At 39.3% G+C, this 14,604-nt stretch overlaps 1 protein-coding gene across 1 annotated transcript in view; it reads left to right on the top strand.

The window, feature by feature from the left end:
• The window catches only part of FRK (fyn related Src family tyrosine kinase), a 56,346-nt gene that overhangs the window by 36,910 nt on the left and 4,832 nt on the right, over positions 1-14,604 (top strand). The window contains exons 5-6 of the mRNA XM_071548936.1: positions 7,823-7,981; positions 13,870-14,055. Coding sequence (XP_071405037.1) covers positions 7,823-7,981; positions 13,870-14,055 — 345 coding nt within the window. The remainder of the gene's footprint in view (positions 1-7,822; positions 7,982-13,869; positions 14,056-14,604) is intronic.

The following is a 14,604-nucleotide window of genomic DNA, read 5'->3' as shown; positions in this document are numbered from 1 at the left end:
TGATTTCATGGTGGGTTATATTGAATTAGGGCAGATACAAGCCCCACCTGGATGCGGTGCTTGGATAGCAGATACTTTGTGATCTAATACTGTGATAGGGAAGTCATGCATTGCACATAGGGTTGCTCAAAATGAGGACTTTGATTCTCAAAGCCATCTTGATAAATTATATAGTTAATATTGAATTTCTTATCACTGTACTTTGTGAACTATCTCATTCTAGAAAAGCAGTTCAAACAGTCTGAAACATGAGCATTTAACCTTGTAGTACACTTCTCTAGGGAGTTAGCCTCTTCTACTGCTGTGTTTTTCACCATTTGGAGTGCCTTGCTGTAATCAGTTAGCACATTAATTTTCCACAGCTTGTTCTCATTGTTACTCATGAGGAATAACACTTCATTAATTGAAGAAAAGCCCCAATACCCTCACCCTAATCTGAATAATAAAGGCTTATCTTGGTAATCGTAAAATTTTAGGAAAGGGTAGGTCTGGTAAATTCATTCACCATAATATAAAGAAGATAAATGAATGGAAAACATATTAGTTAATGAGTAATACATTGTGTTATATGTTGATGTTTGAAGCTTCTAATCTCACATAGGCAATATTCAGGCTTCAGGTGTAACACAGTGTGAAATGATCCTCGGCTGTTTCTTGGTTCAAAGATCTAAATCAGTTGTCTTTAGACTGAGGCAAGAAGCTTCATATTTTAAACTGCAGTCTTTTCACTAAGCTGCTTTACAGTGTAGACCCTTTGGAAGAGAAAGGCATCAGATCAACAGTTGAGTGTGTTAAACTCAATGCGATCTGGCAAATACAGGGGGCTGAAATGGAGTGGGTTCTGTTAAAAAGGTTTTAGCACCAGAGAAATTGTGAAATGGAGCAATGCTCTTATTACCAAGCAGGAACAGGTCAATCAAGTAGGGTAATCACATGGTGAACAATATAGAAGAGCATAATCCAATTAGTACATTGTAGATTGATAGGCCTGAAGGGCAAAAAGGATTTCTATTACTTTGAGTTTTTCTGTTGAGCATTGTTTTACAGTGTACATCTATGCTAGATTATATATAGTCTGAATACTTTGCCATTTCACATCATTCCTGTGCTGAGATTAGAATTTATATTGACTCAAAACACAGTTTGTTCTTGACTGGATAATAACTAGAAGTTTTCTCATCTCAAGATGAAGGCACTGTAAGAATGTGGGCCTAATTTTGCCTCTGAATTTACCTAATGTCATTAACCCTTTTTATGTCTTCTTGTAATAAAATAAAAGCCTCTTTGTGGGCATTAATATTTCTTTCTGTTTTGGAGGTACATACAGAGTGAGTTAAACCAGTTTTCACTTGTCTTTAGAAAGGCTAAATATAGTTTCTTTGTATACAGTATTCTTCTCATTTCGCAATCATTTTTTTCTGGACTTTAACTAGTTTTTAGCTATTGCTGCTAAAAGCCTTAAACTAAGAAGGACAATGGCATCTTGCCCTGTATCAGAAACAGCATGACTAGCAGGAGTAGGAAAGTGATTATTCCCCTGTACTCAGCGCTGGTAAGGCTGCACCGTGAATCTTGGGTTCAGTTCTGGGCCCCTCACTGCAAGAGAGACATTAAAGTGCTGGAGCATGTCCAGGGAAAAGCAACAAAGCTGGTGAAGGGTCTAGAGAGTAAGTCATAAGAGGAGCTGGTGAGGGAACTGGGTTTGTTTAGTCTGGAGAAGAGGTGCAGGGGAGACCTTACCGCTCTCCACAACTACCTGAAAGGAGGTTGTAGTTAGATAGGGGTCTCTTCTCCCAGGTAACAAGCAACAGGGCAAGAGGAAATAGGCTCTAATTGTGCCAGGAGAGGCTTAGATTGGAAAAATTTCTTCATGGTAGGTGTTGTCAAGCATTGGAACAATTTGTCTGGGGAACTGGTGGAATCACCATTCCTGGAAGTGCTCAAAAGGCATGTGGATGGGGAGCTTGGGGTCAAGGTTTAGTGGTGAATGTGACAGTACTGGGTTAATGTTTGGACTTGATGATCTCAGAGATCTTTTCCAGCCTTAAAAATTCTAAGATTCTGTAACTCTATGACCTTCCAACCTGCAGGAAGAACTAATCTCCCAGAATTCTGGTGAGATGGCAGTGATGGGTTTTTCTCAGAGGCAGTTCTCTCTTGATGCAAATGTGTGATTCCTAACTTGTGAGTAAGTAGGGTATTCAAAATTCTGTTTCTATTTCATGTTTGAGCAAGAGCCAATTTTTCAAATATTACACTCAAGCTGGAAATTTCACAACCTTTTCTTTCAGAAATATTTATGTGCAGTATACTAGCTACATTTTTCCTATTTTTAGGCATATAACATCTTAGATATATCAGCTTTTTTAATAATTAGCAGGAATAAATAAGAACTCACATATTAAATCATATTAGAGATGAAAAATGCACATTACAATGAGAAAATAGCATACAATAAAAGCACATTTCTTTCCACTGGTGGTGATGTCTAGATGCCAGGAAGCCAAAATTCTCAAAACACCTTCCCTTACCCCTCTCTTCTTCCCAGGCTTAACTTCACTCCTGAATTCTCTACCTCCTCCCTTGCAGTGGTGCAAGGGGGCAGGGAATGGGAGTTTTGGTCAGTGGATCACATGTTGTCTCTGATGTTCCTTCTTCCTCAGGAAAAGGGCTCCTCACACTTTTCCCCTGCTCCAGCATGGGGGCCCTCTCACAGAGGAGAGTTCTCCAGAACTTTCTCCAACTTGAGGCTTACCCATGGGCTACAGTTCTTCACAAACTGTTCCAGCATGGGTCCCTTCCATGTGGTGCAGTCCTTCAGGAACAGACTGCTCCAGCATAGAACACATATCCCCACTCCTTTCTTCTCCGGTCGTTGCTGGTGTTGCACAAGTTTTCTTTCTCCTCTTGTTAAATGTGTTTTCTCAGGGACACTACCACCATCACAGTAGAGTTTGGCCTTGGCCAGCAGCAGGTCTGTCTAGAAGCCAACTGAAATTGGCTCTATTGACATGAAAGTTTCTAGCAGCTTGTCACAGAAGCCACCCCTGTAGCCCCCAGCAACCAAACCTTGCCACATAAAACCAATACATTCTACATCTCAGCTTTGTGTATCACATATTTAAGAGTTATCATTCAAGTCCACTTTCATCACAGAAATGTCATAAACTTCCTGCACATCAAGAAAAAGATTTATCCACATCAAAATCATAATACCATAATCATAACACCAAAGTGAACAATTTACACACAATCCATCCCTTGTCCCTTCAGCACAATTACAACAACTGAAATTCCCCATGATCATTCCACCCTTCGCTCTCAAATGTGTTGTCCATTTATTGCCCATTACCCCTCCTTATCCTTATTACAATCTGTTAATCACTGTGACTATAAACAAAAAGCAGTAGTAATGTGGTGCATTCATTCAGATGATTTGTTTGCTGGTGTTTGTCTCTGGTTTGGAGACATGTGTGACATTTTATCAGTCAAACCCATAGTGATGGATGCGTGAATGAAGAAACAAAACTTAAGAACATCTTTGCCTTAAGGAACATCTCTGGCTTTTGAGTTGTTGACCCACAGTTATCAAAGAGGTGTAGGGATCAGTAGATAGGAACATAGTCTAGATGCCAGCAGTTGCTATGTCTGTTCTTGGCTCTGCACAGCACTGTCCTGATGCAGATCCCTGAACATGTCATTTTACATTTCTGTTTTTATTTCCTCACTGAGACATTGTTTTTTTTATTTAAGTGGAAATCATTGCAGCAGAGATTTGCACTTCATCCTGTGCTGAGTGTGATGGATTTCCTAGAACCTATTGCCTGGGTTAGCTTGCTTCTCCAACTGTCAACATGTGAAGCAGACATCTATCATCACCAATTAATTGTATCTGATAAAGTTCCTTATGCCTGTTCAAGTTGACAGATACATTTGTCATTATCATGTTGTAAAGCATCTCCCAAGCTTCTCTCTGCATGGAAGCTGCCCAAGCATGATTTTTATTTTTCAGGAGACTTTCCCAAAATATTACCTGGGTTGGTACCATCAGCAGAGTTTTTAATAATATTTTCAGTTCTTCAGTATGTCATCTCTTTAGTGCATTGCAGGGTAAAAAGATTTGCACTCAGAAAAGTCCCTCAATTTGCCTGAAAAAAGTCATTTCATTCAATTTAATTCAGTATAGGACCTTACTCTAACTTGTGAGTTTAGTTTTGTATGGTGATAAAGTTGCTTGAGAACAGTCAGATACCTATATCACTCACCTGTTTATGTCAATGGGATTTTTAAGTCTCTTATGTTACCAAATACTTGTTCTTTTTAATGTTCTTTCTTTATTACTCATAAACTTCTTCAGAAGATCACAGTTATATGCTTAATATAGTCTCCACAGCCACATAAGTTCATTTTCTATAAACTTAATCAGAAGACTAGGTTCCTGTGAAGTACAAGGTTACTTTGAGGTTATTTGGGAAGGTTTATTGAAAGTTGCAAACAAAGTGTCTTGAGAGGGGCTTATCAAATATATAAGGGCCAGTTATTTTTAGGCCAGTGAAGTCTGGAAAATAACTGTCCTTCCCTAACTCATTTCCAAATTATCAGAGTTTATCTTATAATGTGAAGCTTCTTCAAATCTACAACAACATATTTTCAAAAAGAAGGTAATCAAAACTGATATACCTGCTTTAAGTAAGGTTAAACTAGAGGTAATTACTGTCAAAGCAGCACATCTTCATAGAACACATCAAAGAAATAGATTCCATAGATTCCAGTATTTTGTCTTGAGAATGACTTTGACATTTAAAAAAACATTTTTCATTCAAAAAACAAATTATCAAAGCAGTATTTTCTTCAGGTACTGATAAACCAAACTTGTGTCTTGCCCCAAAGCTTTTAGTTGTTCCAGTAAAGACTTCTGTTAACTAATTGTTTTATGATCAAGTGGTTTCTATTTACAGTAACCTGCTGTTCGTACTGTGTTTAATATTTACAGCTGAAAACATAGACTTCATTAAAAACACACATATTCAACTGCAAGCTAAAAAACCCTCAGTTATTTGAAACTCCATGTGGCATGTATTTCCTTCTTCAAAAACATGTACTGTAACTTGTGACAGGTTTTATCCAACTCACTTGTAACATGCATGTTTGCTTGCTTTGAGAGGCAGTTTTTACTTGGCTTATCCAGTTGCTGCTAAAACCTAATCTTAGGCAAAACACTCATAAAGACATTTTTAAATTTTTTCACTTGGCATGCAATCCTCTCATTAACTACAATGTAAGATCTTCAGGGCTCTGAAGGGTTTGGAGCACTCTCTTCTTCTTGTGCTATTTAAAGATACAAACTAACTTAAACGTGAAGGTTGCAAATGCTCTTTAAAATATGCAGGAAATACTTATTGATCTTTGTCACTAGTTATTAGTATTATTAGTGTTATTAGTATTATTATTATTATTATTAAATACTAATAATTATATATTTTACAGTGTAAAGAGGTATTTGCAGATATTCAACTAACAGAATACTTCCCTCCTGATCAATTTATTGAAAGTTGTCATATGTGAAAAACATGTTGCTTGGTTTCAGTTTGTTGGATGAAGTTTATAGCATGATTAAACTGAGAAATTCCTTGTAGGCAAACTTTGATGATGGGAACAAATCAGACTGTCATATTCTATGGTGTGAAGAAATCCTGTATAATGATCCACAGAGGGTTCATGATTTGGTAGACCTTGTGAGCAAATACTTCATTGTTTTTAGGAGAGGCTTGTCAAATGTTGGCACTGATGGTAAATCATTAGTCATGCTTATGCATTTGCTTTGGAGGCAGAATGCTTCACACCATGCAGCTTCTCTGTAGATTTTAGGTTGATTTCTATGACTCTTGAAAAGCGTAAGCAAGTGGGGCACAGTTTTGAATAAGTATCAAAGTGAGTCCAAACCCTGTAAAGACAACCCTAGACCTTCTTTTTTTTTTTTAATCTAGAATTGGTGAAATGTTCAAATAAATCTGTAAAGTTTGCTTTACTCTGAACAGGAAAAGGACATAGAGTAAGCATTACAGATACTTGGGTTTTTCTCATCATTTATGTCATAATTTATGCTTTATCCAGACCAAGTATGATCATTTACTTTTCATGCAGGCCCCCACTTTCCCTGGATAGTGACAAAAGGAAATTACTATAGCCTGTACCTGTTGAGGATGTATTTTTGGCTGTTCTCCATTTATTGATGGCAATGAAATCCATTACCTTTCACCATCCCTCCTAATGACATCCTCTAAATTATTGCCAAATTGGACCCTATGGGATTGCCAAGGGAAGTATGAGGACATGGATGGGAGGAGAACCTGTCCCTTGAAGTGATCTTTGCTCTCCCAAGTTGCAATGTCAAGTGTCTCTTTTTTTCAAAAAGTCTATGTCAGAAGTATTTCTGAGTCATTCCTCTTGCATTGATGCAAGTATATGAAATCATGCATCATTAATATGGTTTTGGAAATAGACTGGAGCATTTTTCAGGAAGTGGCACTCAAGGTAGATGTTGGGTGTGCCAGTTCATTTTGTAGAATGGACTTTCCGTTGGAGTTTTATTGCTCAGCCATTTAACATTCTCCCAGAATTTCACTTAATTTAAACATCTATGTTTGGATCAGAGTCAAACTCCGAAATGAACCTGGTTGGTTACCTAATGTTAAAAAACCATAAAGAGTCTTATACTTGCAGCTTTGGCTTCTCAAATGACTCGGCTTGCTTACACCGAAAGGAGAGTTTGTTTTAAACATGACATGGAGCAAAATAACTTGGATAGATATTTATCCTCCCCAGTCTTCACTGTAATATTTTTGTAATTAAAGTATTTTGATTTGGGAGGAGTGAGACATTTGAGTAGTTGAATAACTTCATATTTGTTTCTACAAGCATTTTGAAGTAGATATTATTTACCAGCTTCCTCAAATGTCTAAGAATATCTGATTGCTACTGAATCATTCATAGAGAAAGCTTTGTTTCTTTATTTGTGCATGTTTTTCTAATCAATCCCCTCTTCAGGATATATGCACCTTAATCCTAAATTTACCATGACCTCAGCTCCTTGTGCATTTCTGATTGTTTCTTTGACATAGTTCATGCATTGGCTAACTGTGTATATGAATAGAACTAGAGATGTTATGACCTTATGTAATGCTTAAAATGCATAATTTGTTGTTAAGACACTTCAGCATTTAAGGGATTGTAAAATTAGTGTTACGTCTGTGCATACATTGGTATTTCTAAGAAGATTGCTATTACTTGAACGTCATAAATATTTGGTTTTATATATATATAATGCACACATCTACTCTGCATATACTAAAGAGATTCCAATGCTTTCAGACTTTGGTTGGTGAAGCTGAAAATATAGTTCAAGAGTTTCTAATTGCAGCGCTACTTTTCTCTCAGAAATTTCATGTTCATTTTCTAGACATTCCCACCTCAGTTTCTGGTCTTTTCATTAATCAGTTGTTTGCTTAAATTGTATCTGCTAACATTCTAGCCTCACTTTTTTTTTCCTGTTTGGGGAAGGCCTGAGGGCGGTTGATTTCACCTTTATATTTCTGGTGGCTGGAACACATATGTTCTCTGTCCCTGTGCAACTGGCATGTTTCACTCATTAACTGTTTGGTTGAGTTGCACTGTCTGTTTTCTGTGAGAACTGTGAAGATTTGAGATGCTAATGTACTTTCAAAGGCAGAAAATTATCTCAGTGTCTCCCTTAAGACTGCCAGGCTGGTAGGAAGGCCTTTAATAACCTCAGCTTATGTTTTGTTATATGTTGTTGTTTCAGGTTCAATGGATCCAAAAGACTTTCTGAGGGAAGCACAGATAATGAAGAACTTGAGACATCCAAAGCTTATACAGCTTTATGCTGTCTGTACTTTGGAGGACCCAATTTACATTATTACTGAGCTGATGAGATTTGGAAGTCTTCTAGAATACCTTCAAAGTAAGCAAATGACTATACAATCCTTTTAGACATGCCACAGCTGTCAGTTTAGTAAATACACTAACATAGAAAATAGAAATGTGACACTATGGTTTAAATAAAAGCTGCATTATTTGTCACATGTTGGCATAAGAAAAGTGGAAAGAAAAGTTTGTGAATTTTTGACTTGCCAAAATATTTGAGAAGTAGGAAAGAATCGTATTCACCGTTTGATTCTTGCCTTATAATGACCCATATATTTTCACCCAGTTCTATGAGTAGCTGGGAACATACACTAATGGAATAAAACTATGAGTGTCCAGAAGGATAGGTCATCATATATGACATGAAATAGAGGCACTTCCACAAAATATCCTTAATAGGTTTGAAAACTATCACTAGTCAGGAATAGCTTTTCGCTATGAATTTGTCTCTTGCCTATTGCATCAGGGCTTTTATCTCAGCAGCACTTCAAAGTGCTCTTTTGAAGGCAAATAGTAATTAAAAATAAAACTGTACAGCCTGGAACAGACTAACATAATGATTGCACTTTAAGTTCACTCCTGTTATTGAGAAATGCTTGATTCTAGTGTTGTTACCCATTTTCAGTTTAGCAGATGTCTCTGAGATGCTCAATGTCTGTAAAGCTGTAATGATCTCTTGAAGACAAAATGTTTGCTGTGATTGTCATGCTTAATTTTTCTCTCTTTTCAGCCCATAAAGCAAGGCTCTGTGAAATACAACAGACAGTATTTACCATGACACATGCCTTCCCCCATCTTCTCTGCAGAACCATTTTCTAAATGAGTCTCAGTCCATAGACAAGTAAAGCTAAAGAAATCTCTGACAGAGGGACATCCTTTCTATGAAATGTGCAGAGAGGGTCTGCCATGATCTTGGGCCAGATCTTCTGCAGTTTTGTAGGCATTTACTCGCTAGAGATAGCAAGGCACAAATTTCCTTTCAATTCTCATCTTTGGTGCCTTTGTGTGTAGATTGCCGCTTACCTGATTGAAAGAGCCTGGCACATCAGGAATTGATTGCTGTGCATGAAAACACTTACTGCACTGGAAAAATAGCTCTGAGAAAGCCAGGATGAGCCACAGCTCTTGCAGAGGTGCAAACCGGCCTGTTTGTGCACAGAGTTCAGCATATCCAGGGCACATCAACCTGTGTGTGGATCAGTTGCCAGCATATGCACAGCAGCTGCCCTTGCTGTGGGCAGCGCATATATGCGGCCTGCTCCTGCCCAAAGGGCTCACTCCTGTATCTCTGCGTCAGAGACTGTGGAAAGTCAGTTGCTTTCCAGGCAGCCTTCAAGATAACCGTAAAAATGTCCAGGTGAAACTCAGCCTGCTGGTATCCTTCTCGGATGGCCTGTGCACAGAGAGGTACACAGAACTAAGAGATGGAGACAGAGATCCAGGTGCTTTGATAGGTATTTTTCAGAGAAGAGTCATTGCTGTCAGTGAGAGTAATAAAGAAAGAGATTTGAAGTTTGCATAGAGCTCTGTGACTGGAAATGATCTGTATCAGCTGGCAGAGAGTGGGCAGTTCCTCCTAAGTTTTCTTGAGACTCAGCTACTGCAGGGAATGGGACAATATTTCCAGAAGACTTCTGTCTCTGCATGCACTATGGGTAAATATGGCAAACTACAGCAGAGTACAGAGATATTCTCTGGTCAAGTTTCCCCTCCTAGAACTGCTTGGTATGTTTTTCCAGCATTAAAAGTCCCTAATATTTTATTCAGAGTTACTGTCACATTCCACCATAATGACAGCTGCTTAATAATGATGGGCATGTGAATTCCCTGTGCACCCAGAAAATGTACTTTGGGATAGCTCTTGATAATGCTGCTTAGTAAAGTTATTGAGCTGCCACCACTGTGAGGAAAATGCAACTGAAAACCTTTCTTTGTTATTGAATGTGAATGAAATTGTCCTAAATGTATGAGTGCTTTTATCAAATCTGATAGACCTGGGGCTTCTTGTGGCAGAGACATAGTTTTGTAGTTTGGTGAATTATTACAGAGGCAATGCCTTCACTGAAGAAAGTGCTGCTTTTTTATTTTTCATTTTTTTTATTGGCACATATCTGTCAATGAGAGTATTTTCCTGTCTTTTTTATATGAGATATTGTGATTGATTGCTTAGAACAGGGTGCAGACCCCAAGACTTCTTTAATATTTTCTCTAATAAATTTTTCATATAAGTGTGATAGTTTTGTCAAAAAATATTAGTAAAAAGGGACATGGGGTTGCTACATTTTATTTATTGGTCCATGGGAAGATTTTATAAATTCCCCAGTAGTGCCTGATTTTGAGTATGGAAGTTATATAGACATACATATATATATATAAAAGTTAGAGCAGCCTTCCCATACCTAAAGGGGGCCTACAAGAGAGCTGGAGAGGGACTTTTTACAAGGGCATATAGTGATACGACAAGGAGGAATGGCTTCAGACTGAAAATGGGTATATTTATATTAGGTAATTCTTAGAAATTCTTCACTATAATGGTGGTAAGGCACTGGGACAAGTTGCCCAGAGAAGTTGTGGATGCCTCATCCCTGGGATCTTTCGAGGCCAGGTTGGATGGGGCCCTGAGCAATGTGGTTGAGTGAGTGGCATCCCTGCCCATGACAGAGAGGTTGAAACTAGATGATCTTTAAGGTACCTTCCAATCCAAACCCTTCTATGAGTCTATGTAAAACTTTTTTGTTGTTGTTTTTATAGTTTTTCCTCCCTTAGAACACTTTAAAATAAACAAAAGCACATATATACCCATATGGATGCAACTCTAAACTCTTCTGAAGTGCTCTGAACCAGACAAATGGGAGCTGGTTCTGGTCTGGAAACTTCTGTAGTTCTACTAATAGTGCTGTGCTTGAACTTCTGTGGTTTGGCTGGCCCAGCCTGCAGTTGTGGAGGTATAGTCAGAAATCTTAATGAGACAGCCATACATGATTTATGCTTCAGATTCCAAAGAGATGTGTGGATTTGTCCTCTATCTTTGTGCATAGTTTGCAGCTCCTGATCAGGTAAGGCTCCTCCTTAAAGCTTTCCCTTCTTTAGCTCCAGAACAGCTGCAAGGCAAAACCAGCTTACAGAGATAAATCATCCAAGAAATACTGCACCAGCCAGGGCAACAGTGGCCTCTTCCTCTCCCTCAGCCCACAGGCTAAAGGCAGTAGGTCAGCCCAGTCTGGTACCCCAAACAGGTCCCATGGAAGAAATAGTCTTTCAGCTGCATCCCCACGGTTAGAGGTGGATCTCATCTTTGTCCTTTAGCCCAGTGCATCTGAGTGTCGTGTAGGGTTTAGCAGCTCTAACTCCTGTTCTCCACTGAAGAAGCTCATTCAGCACAAGGCCTGTGAGTCATCCCTTTTTCCCTGTGACATTGTTCTGCCTGTTACAGCAAGCTTGTGTCAGGCTGTCCTGGAGAACTGGCAGACCAATGTGCTCAAGTTTTGTCTGCATTCTTGTCTGCTCTTACCAGAAGGTAGCTCTCAGCCTATACAGATGAAGAAGCCATGCGGAAGGGAATATTTAAAGCTGACTCACATAAGCTAGCTTCCAAAACCCAAGTACTTATGAAAGGTACCTGTACATATTTAGGTGTTCTGTGACTAAATACAACATAGGCATCATTTTTGCATTTATATCTTTGTCTAGCAAGATGAATAATAAATGTTGATGCCTGTGAGTTATCAGAACTGCAAAACTTCAGTGTTATATTATTCTGTGGCCTAATTTTATTCCCTCTCTCTTTTAAAGGTCAATGCAACTATGGCACCTATGTGCAGGAGAGGAAAAGACATTCTGAGTCAACAATAGAAGTAAATAATCTTAGCGCTAGATTATCATGACAATGAGTTTAGCCTCAAAAGGAAGTAGGGTAATACACATACAGGATGAGTTTAATAATTTTAAATAATTTTTTTAACCTATTCATCTCAGAACAGCCAGATGAGCAGGAAATTCAAGGCCTGGCAATTGCAGAATAGATTAGTGTGCTGGTTTGAAGGTGAACCAGCAGGGGAAATGAACTCACCACGAGAGAGATTATAAGTCAGACCTAAAATTTAATAATAATATTACAATAGCAACACTGACACACAAGGGAAATTGCTTTCAACTCACAAAACCCCAGCAGTATAACCCAGTGTCCTGGGGCACAAACCCAAGGGGGTTTGTTTGCCCTTGTGCTGAGACCCCTGTGGTTCCCCCAAGTCCAGAGCAAAAGGAAAAGAAAAACCTGTTGGTGCAGGCGAGGGCTGGGGTCTGGGCGAGAGCGGTGATCTCCTGCTGTCGAGGTCCTGCTGCTGCTCTGGATCCGATGAGAAGTTTTCAAGGTCTTCTTACCCACCACTTATGTACCCTCAGGGAGCACTCAGTCCCTCCCCCTGGGCGGGGACTCACACAATGGGTGATTAACTCTGGGAGCCAGGGGGTGTTGAACTGTTGATGGCCCATAGCAGCTCTGCCCCCCTCAGGCTGGGTGTGAAGGTGATAATGGCTCCCTGGGCAGCTGCTGCTAATGGCCCATTGACCTTGGGGAATGAATAGAGGGGGTAGAATACACAGCTTTGATCACCCCCACACAGGGTTAGCTGGTCCCTCCTGCTGAACTAGGACAATTAGTAAACAATGGAATTTCACACTCTTCATAAAGTTGGATTGCAAGGTTATTCCAGATAAAATGCCAGAACTTGATAAGGCTATGCAAAACAACACTAAGACACACTATCACTACAAATAAAATAAACAACAGGAAAACTGCCAGCTACAAATGTTTTATTTCTCTAACACAGAGACAGCAAGTAAAAGTCACCAACCTGAGGAGAAAGGAAAACTACTAATAAGCCTAGCAGCAAGGAATCAGCTTTTTGATACCATTAAGATTCAGCAACAGAAATTTGAAACTGTTTTGGGTGTTAGAGGCTACAGAGGTAGGCACTCATGTTTCAGTGCTGCAGCATCGTGGACTGGGAGACAGTGGTGCTTGAATATAACACTGATACAGCTTACCTAGATTACCTTGGGGTACAAATTCTTTGCTATGAGGAGGTCAGCTGTCCCCAAAATGCCACAAAGGCCCTGAATTTGTATTCTAATATGTTATACCCCAATGACTTTTTTTGGTTACCTCTCTTACCATTTTTGACTGCAGATTTTCATGTCCCAAGACTCTTTCTTTCATTTGTGTAGGCAAGTAGCTCTGCTCAAAGTTCTACTGCTTTATTTGAACTAATCTTTGATTGCCAAATTCCAGTTTGTGGGATTTGCTGATTTTAAAGTGGTGGAAATGTCATGCTGTTCAAGAAAGTCCAACTAGAGATGCAGGCAGCTTGAAAGCAGCTCAAGGAGTCTTACTGTTGAGTAGCAACAACAGAGATAACAGTGTGAAGCGGTCAAGTGGACTGGAAAGTGAAAATGAGAGTTAGACTTGACAGCAGATGGTATATTTCCTAGTAAGAATAATTGGAGAACAGGGAAAAAGGATGGTTTTGTGCTTTTCTGTCTTTAGTCAACTCTGTCTGGGGGTATTGACGTTAATGCTTTCTCACCATTTGGAACAGTTTTATACACCTGTCAGAAAGGTGCATACTGTGCTACTGAGAGCAGATAAGCAGCTTTCACTTTGGACTGTGTCAGCAGCTCCTTCCAGGCCTAGATCAACTCCCACATTTAGTATCTACTCTTTTAGAGGAGATGGGACAGACACTGTTACTCAATTTTTGTGAAATAAATAGTGTTCCTAACCTCTGTCAGTTGTTTGGGCTATTACTTCATTGTATCACATGGTTTTGTTCATTTGTGTTGGCTATTTAAACCAGTCAGATTTTCTGTTATTTACATCTGAAAGCTATAAATATTATGTTGTTCTTGTCATCCTCCTTTAAACAGAAGATGGAGGCTCTCAAATCTTCTTGACACATCAAGTGGACATGGCTACTCAGGTGGCTTCTGGGATGGCGTACCTTGAATCTCAGAACTATATCCATCGGGATCTGGCAGCCAGGAATGTTCTTGTTGGTGAACACAATGTTTACAAAGTGGCAGACTTTGGTCTTGCAAGGGTTTTTAAGGTAGGTTGTGAGAGGGTCAATTGCCTTTGCTTTTGACTCTGGAGACCAAGGTGAAAGAGGCCAACTAAAGGATCAGCTGTAACCTCTGAATTGCTGGGTTCAGACAAAAAGCAAGCCCAGGGAGAAAAGGACCCTTAAAGTGTTCATTTGTATCCTCTCTACCTGCATTGTCCCATGCAAGGTTAGAAATTGGCCTGTGCCTTTTTGTCAGTCTGGAGCAGGCATACTGGAGTTTGCTTCCCACCCAGTCACCAAGGAAGGAGCCTGGAAAGCAATATGCTTTGCTGGACAACCTTTAACCACAATCCTACTGTCTGCCACATGGAGAGAGATCACAGGAATGATGGAAAAAATATATTCTTGAGCGTGTAAGGGAAGGCATATAAAAATGTATTGGCACCTATCTTCTCCTTTTTCACTTCCCCACTGCCTCCATGATGCTTACAAGTGGAGGTAGTAATCATAAAAAGACCTATTCCTCTGCACAACTAACAGCAAAGTTCGTAAAGTGAGCTCTCAGGGCTTTAAATATGATGCAGTTTCAAGTTTTTTG

This window comes from Pithys albifrons, chromosome 2 (assembly GCF_047495875.1).
Source record: "Pithys albifrons albifrons isolate INPA30051 chromosome 2, PitAlb_v1, whole genome shotgun sequence".
NCBI lineage: Eukaryota > Metazoa > Chordata > Aves > Passeriformes > Thamnophilidae > Pithys > Pithys albifrons.
The sequence above is the reverse complement of the archived record's forward strand: the minus strand, read 5'-3'. Positions and strand labels throughout refer to the sequence as shown.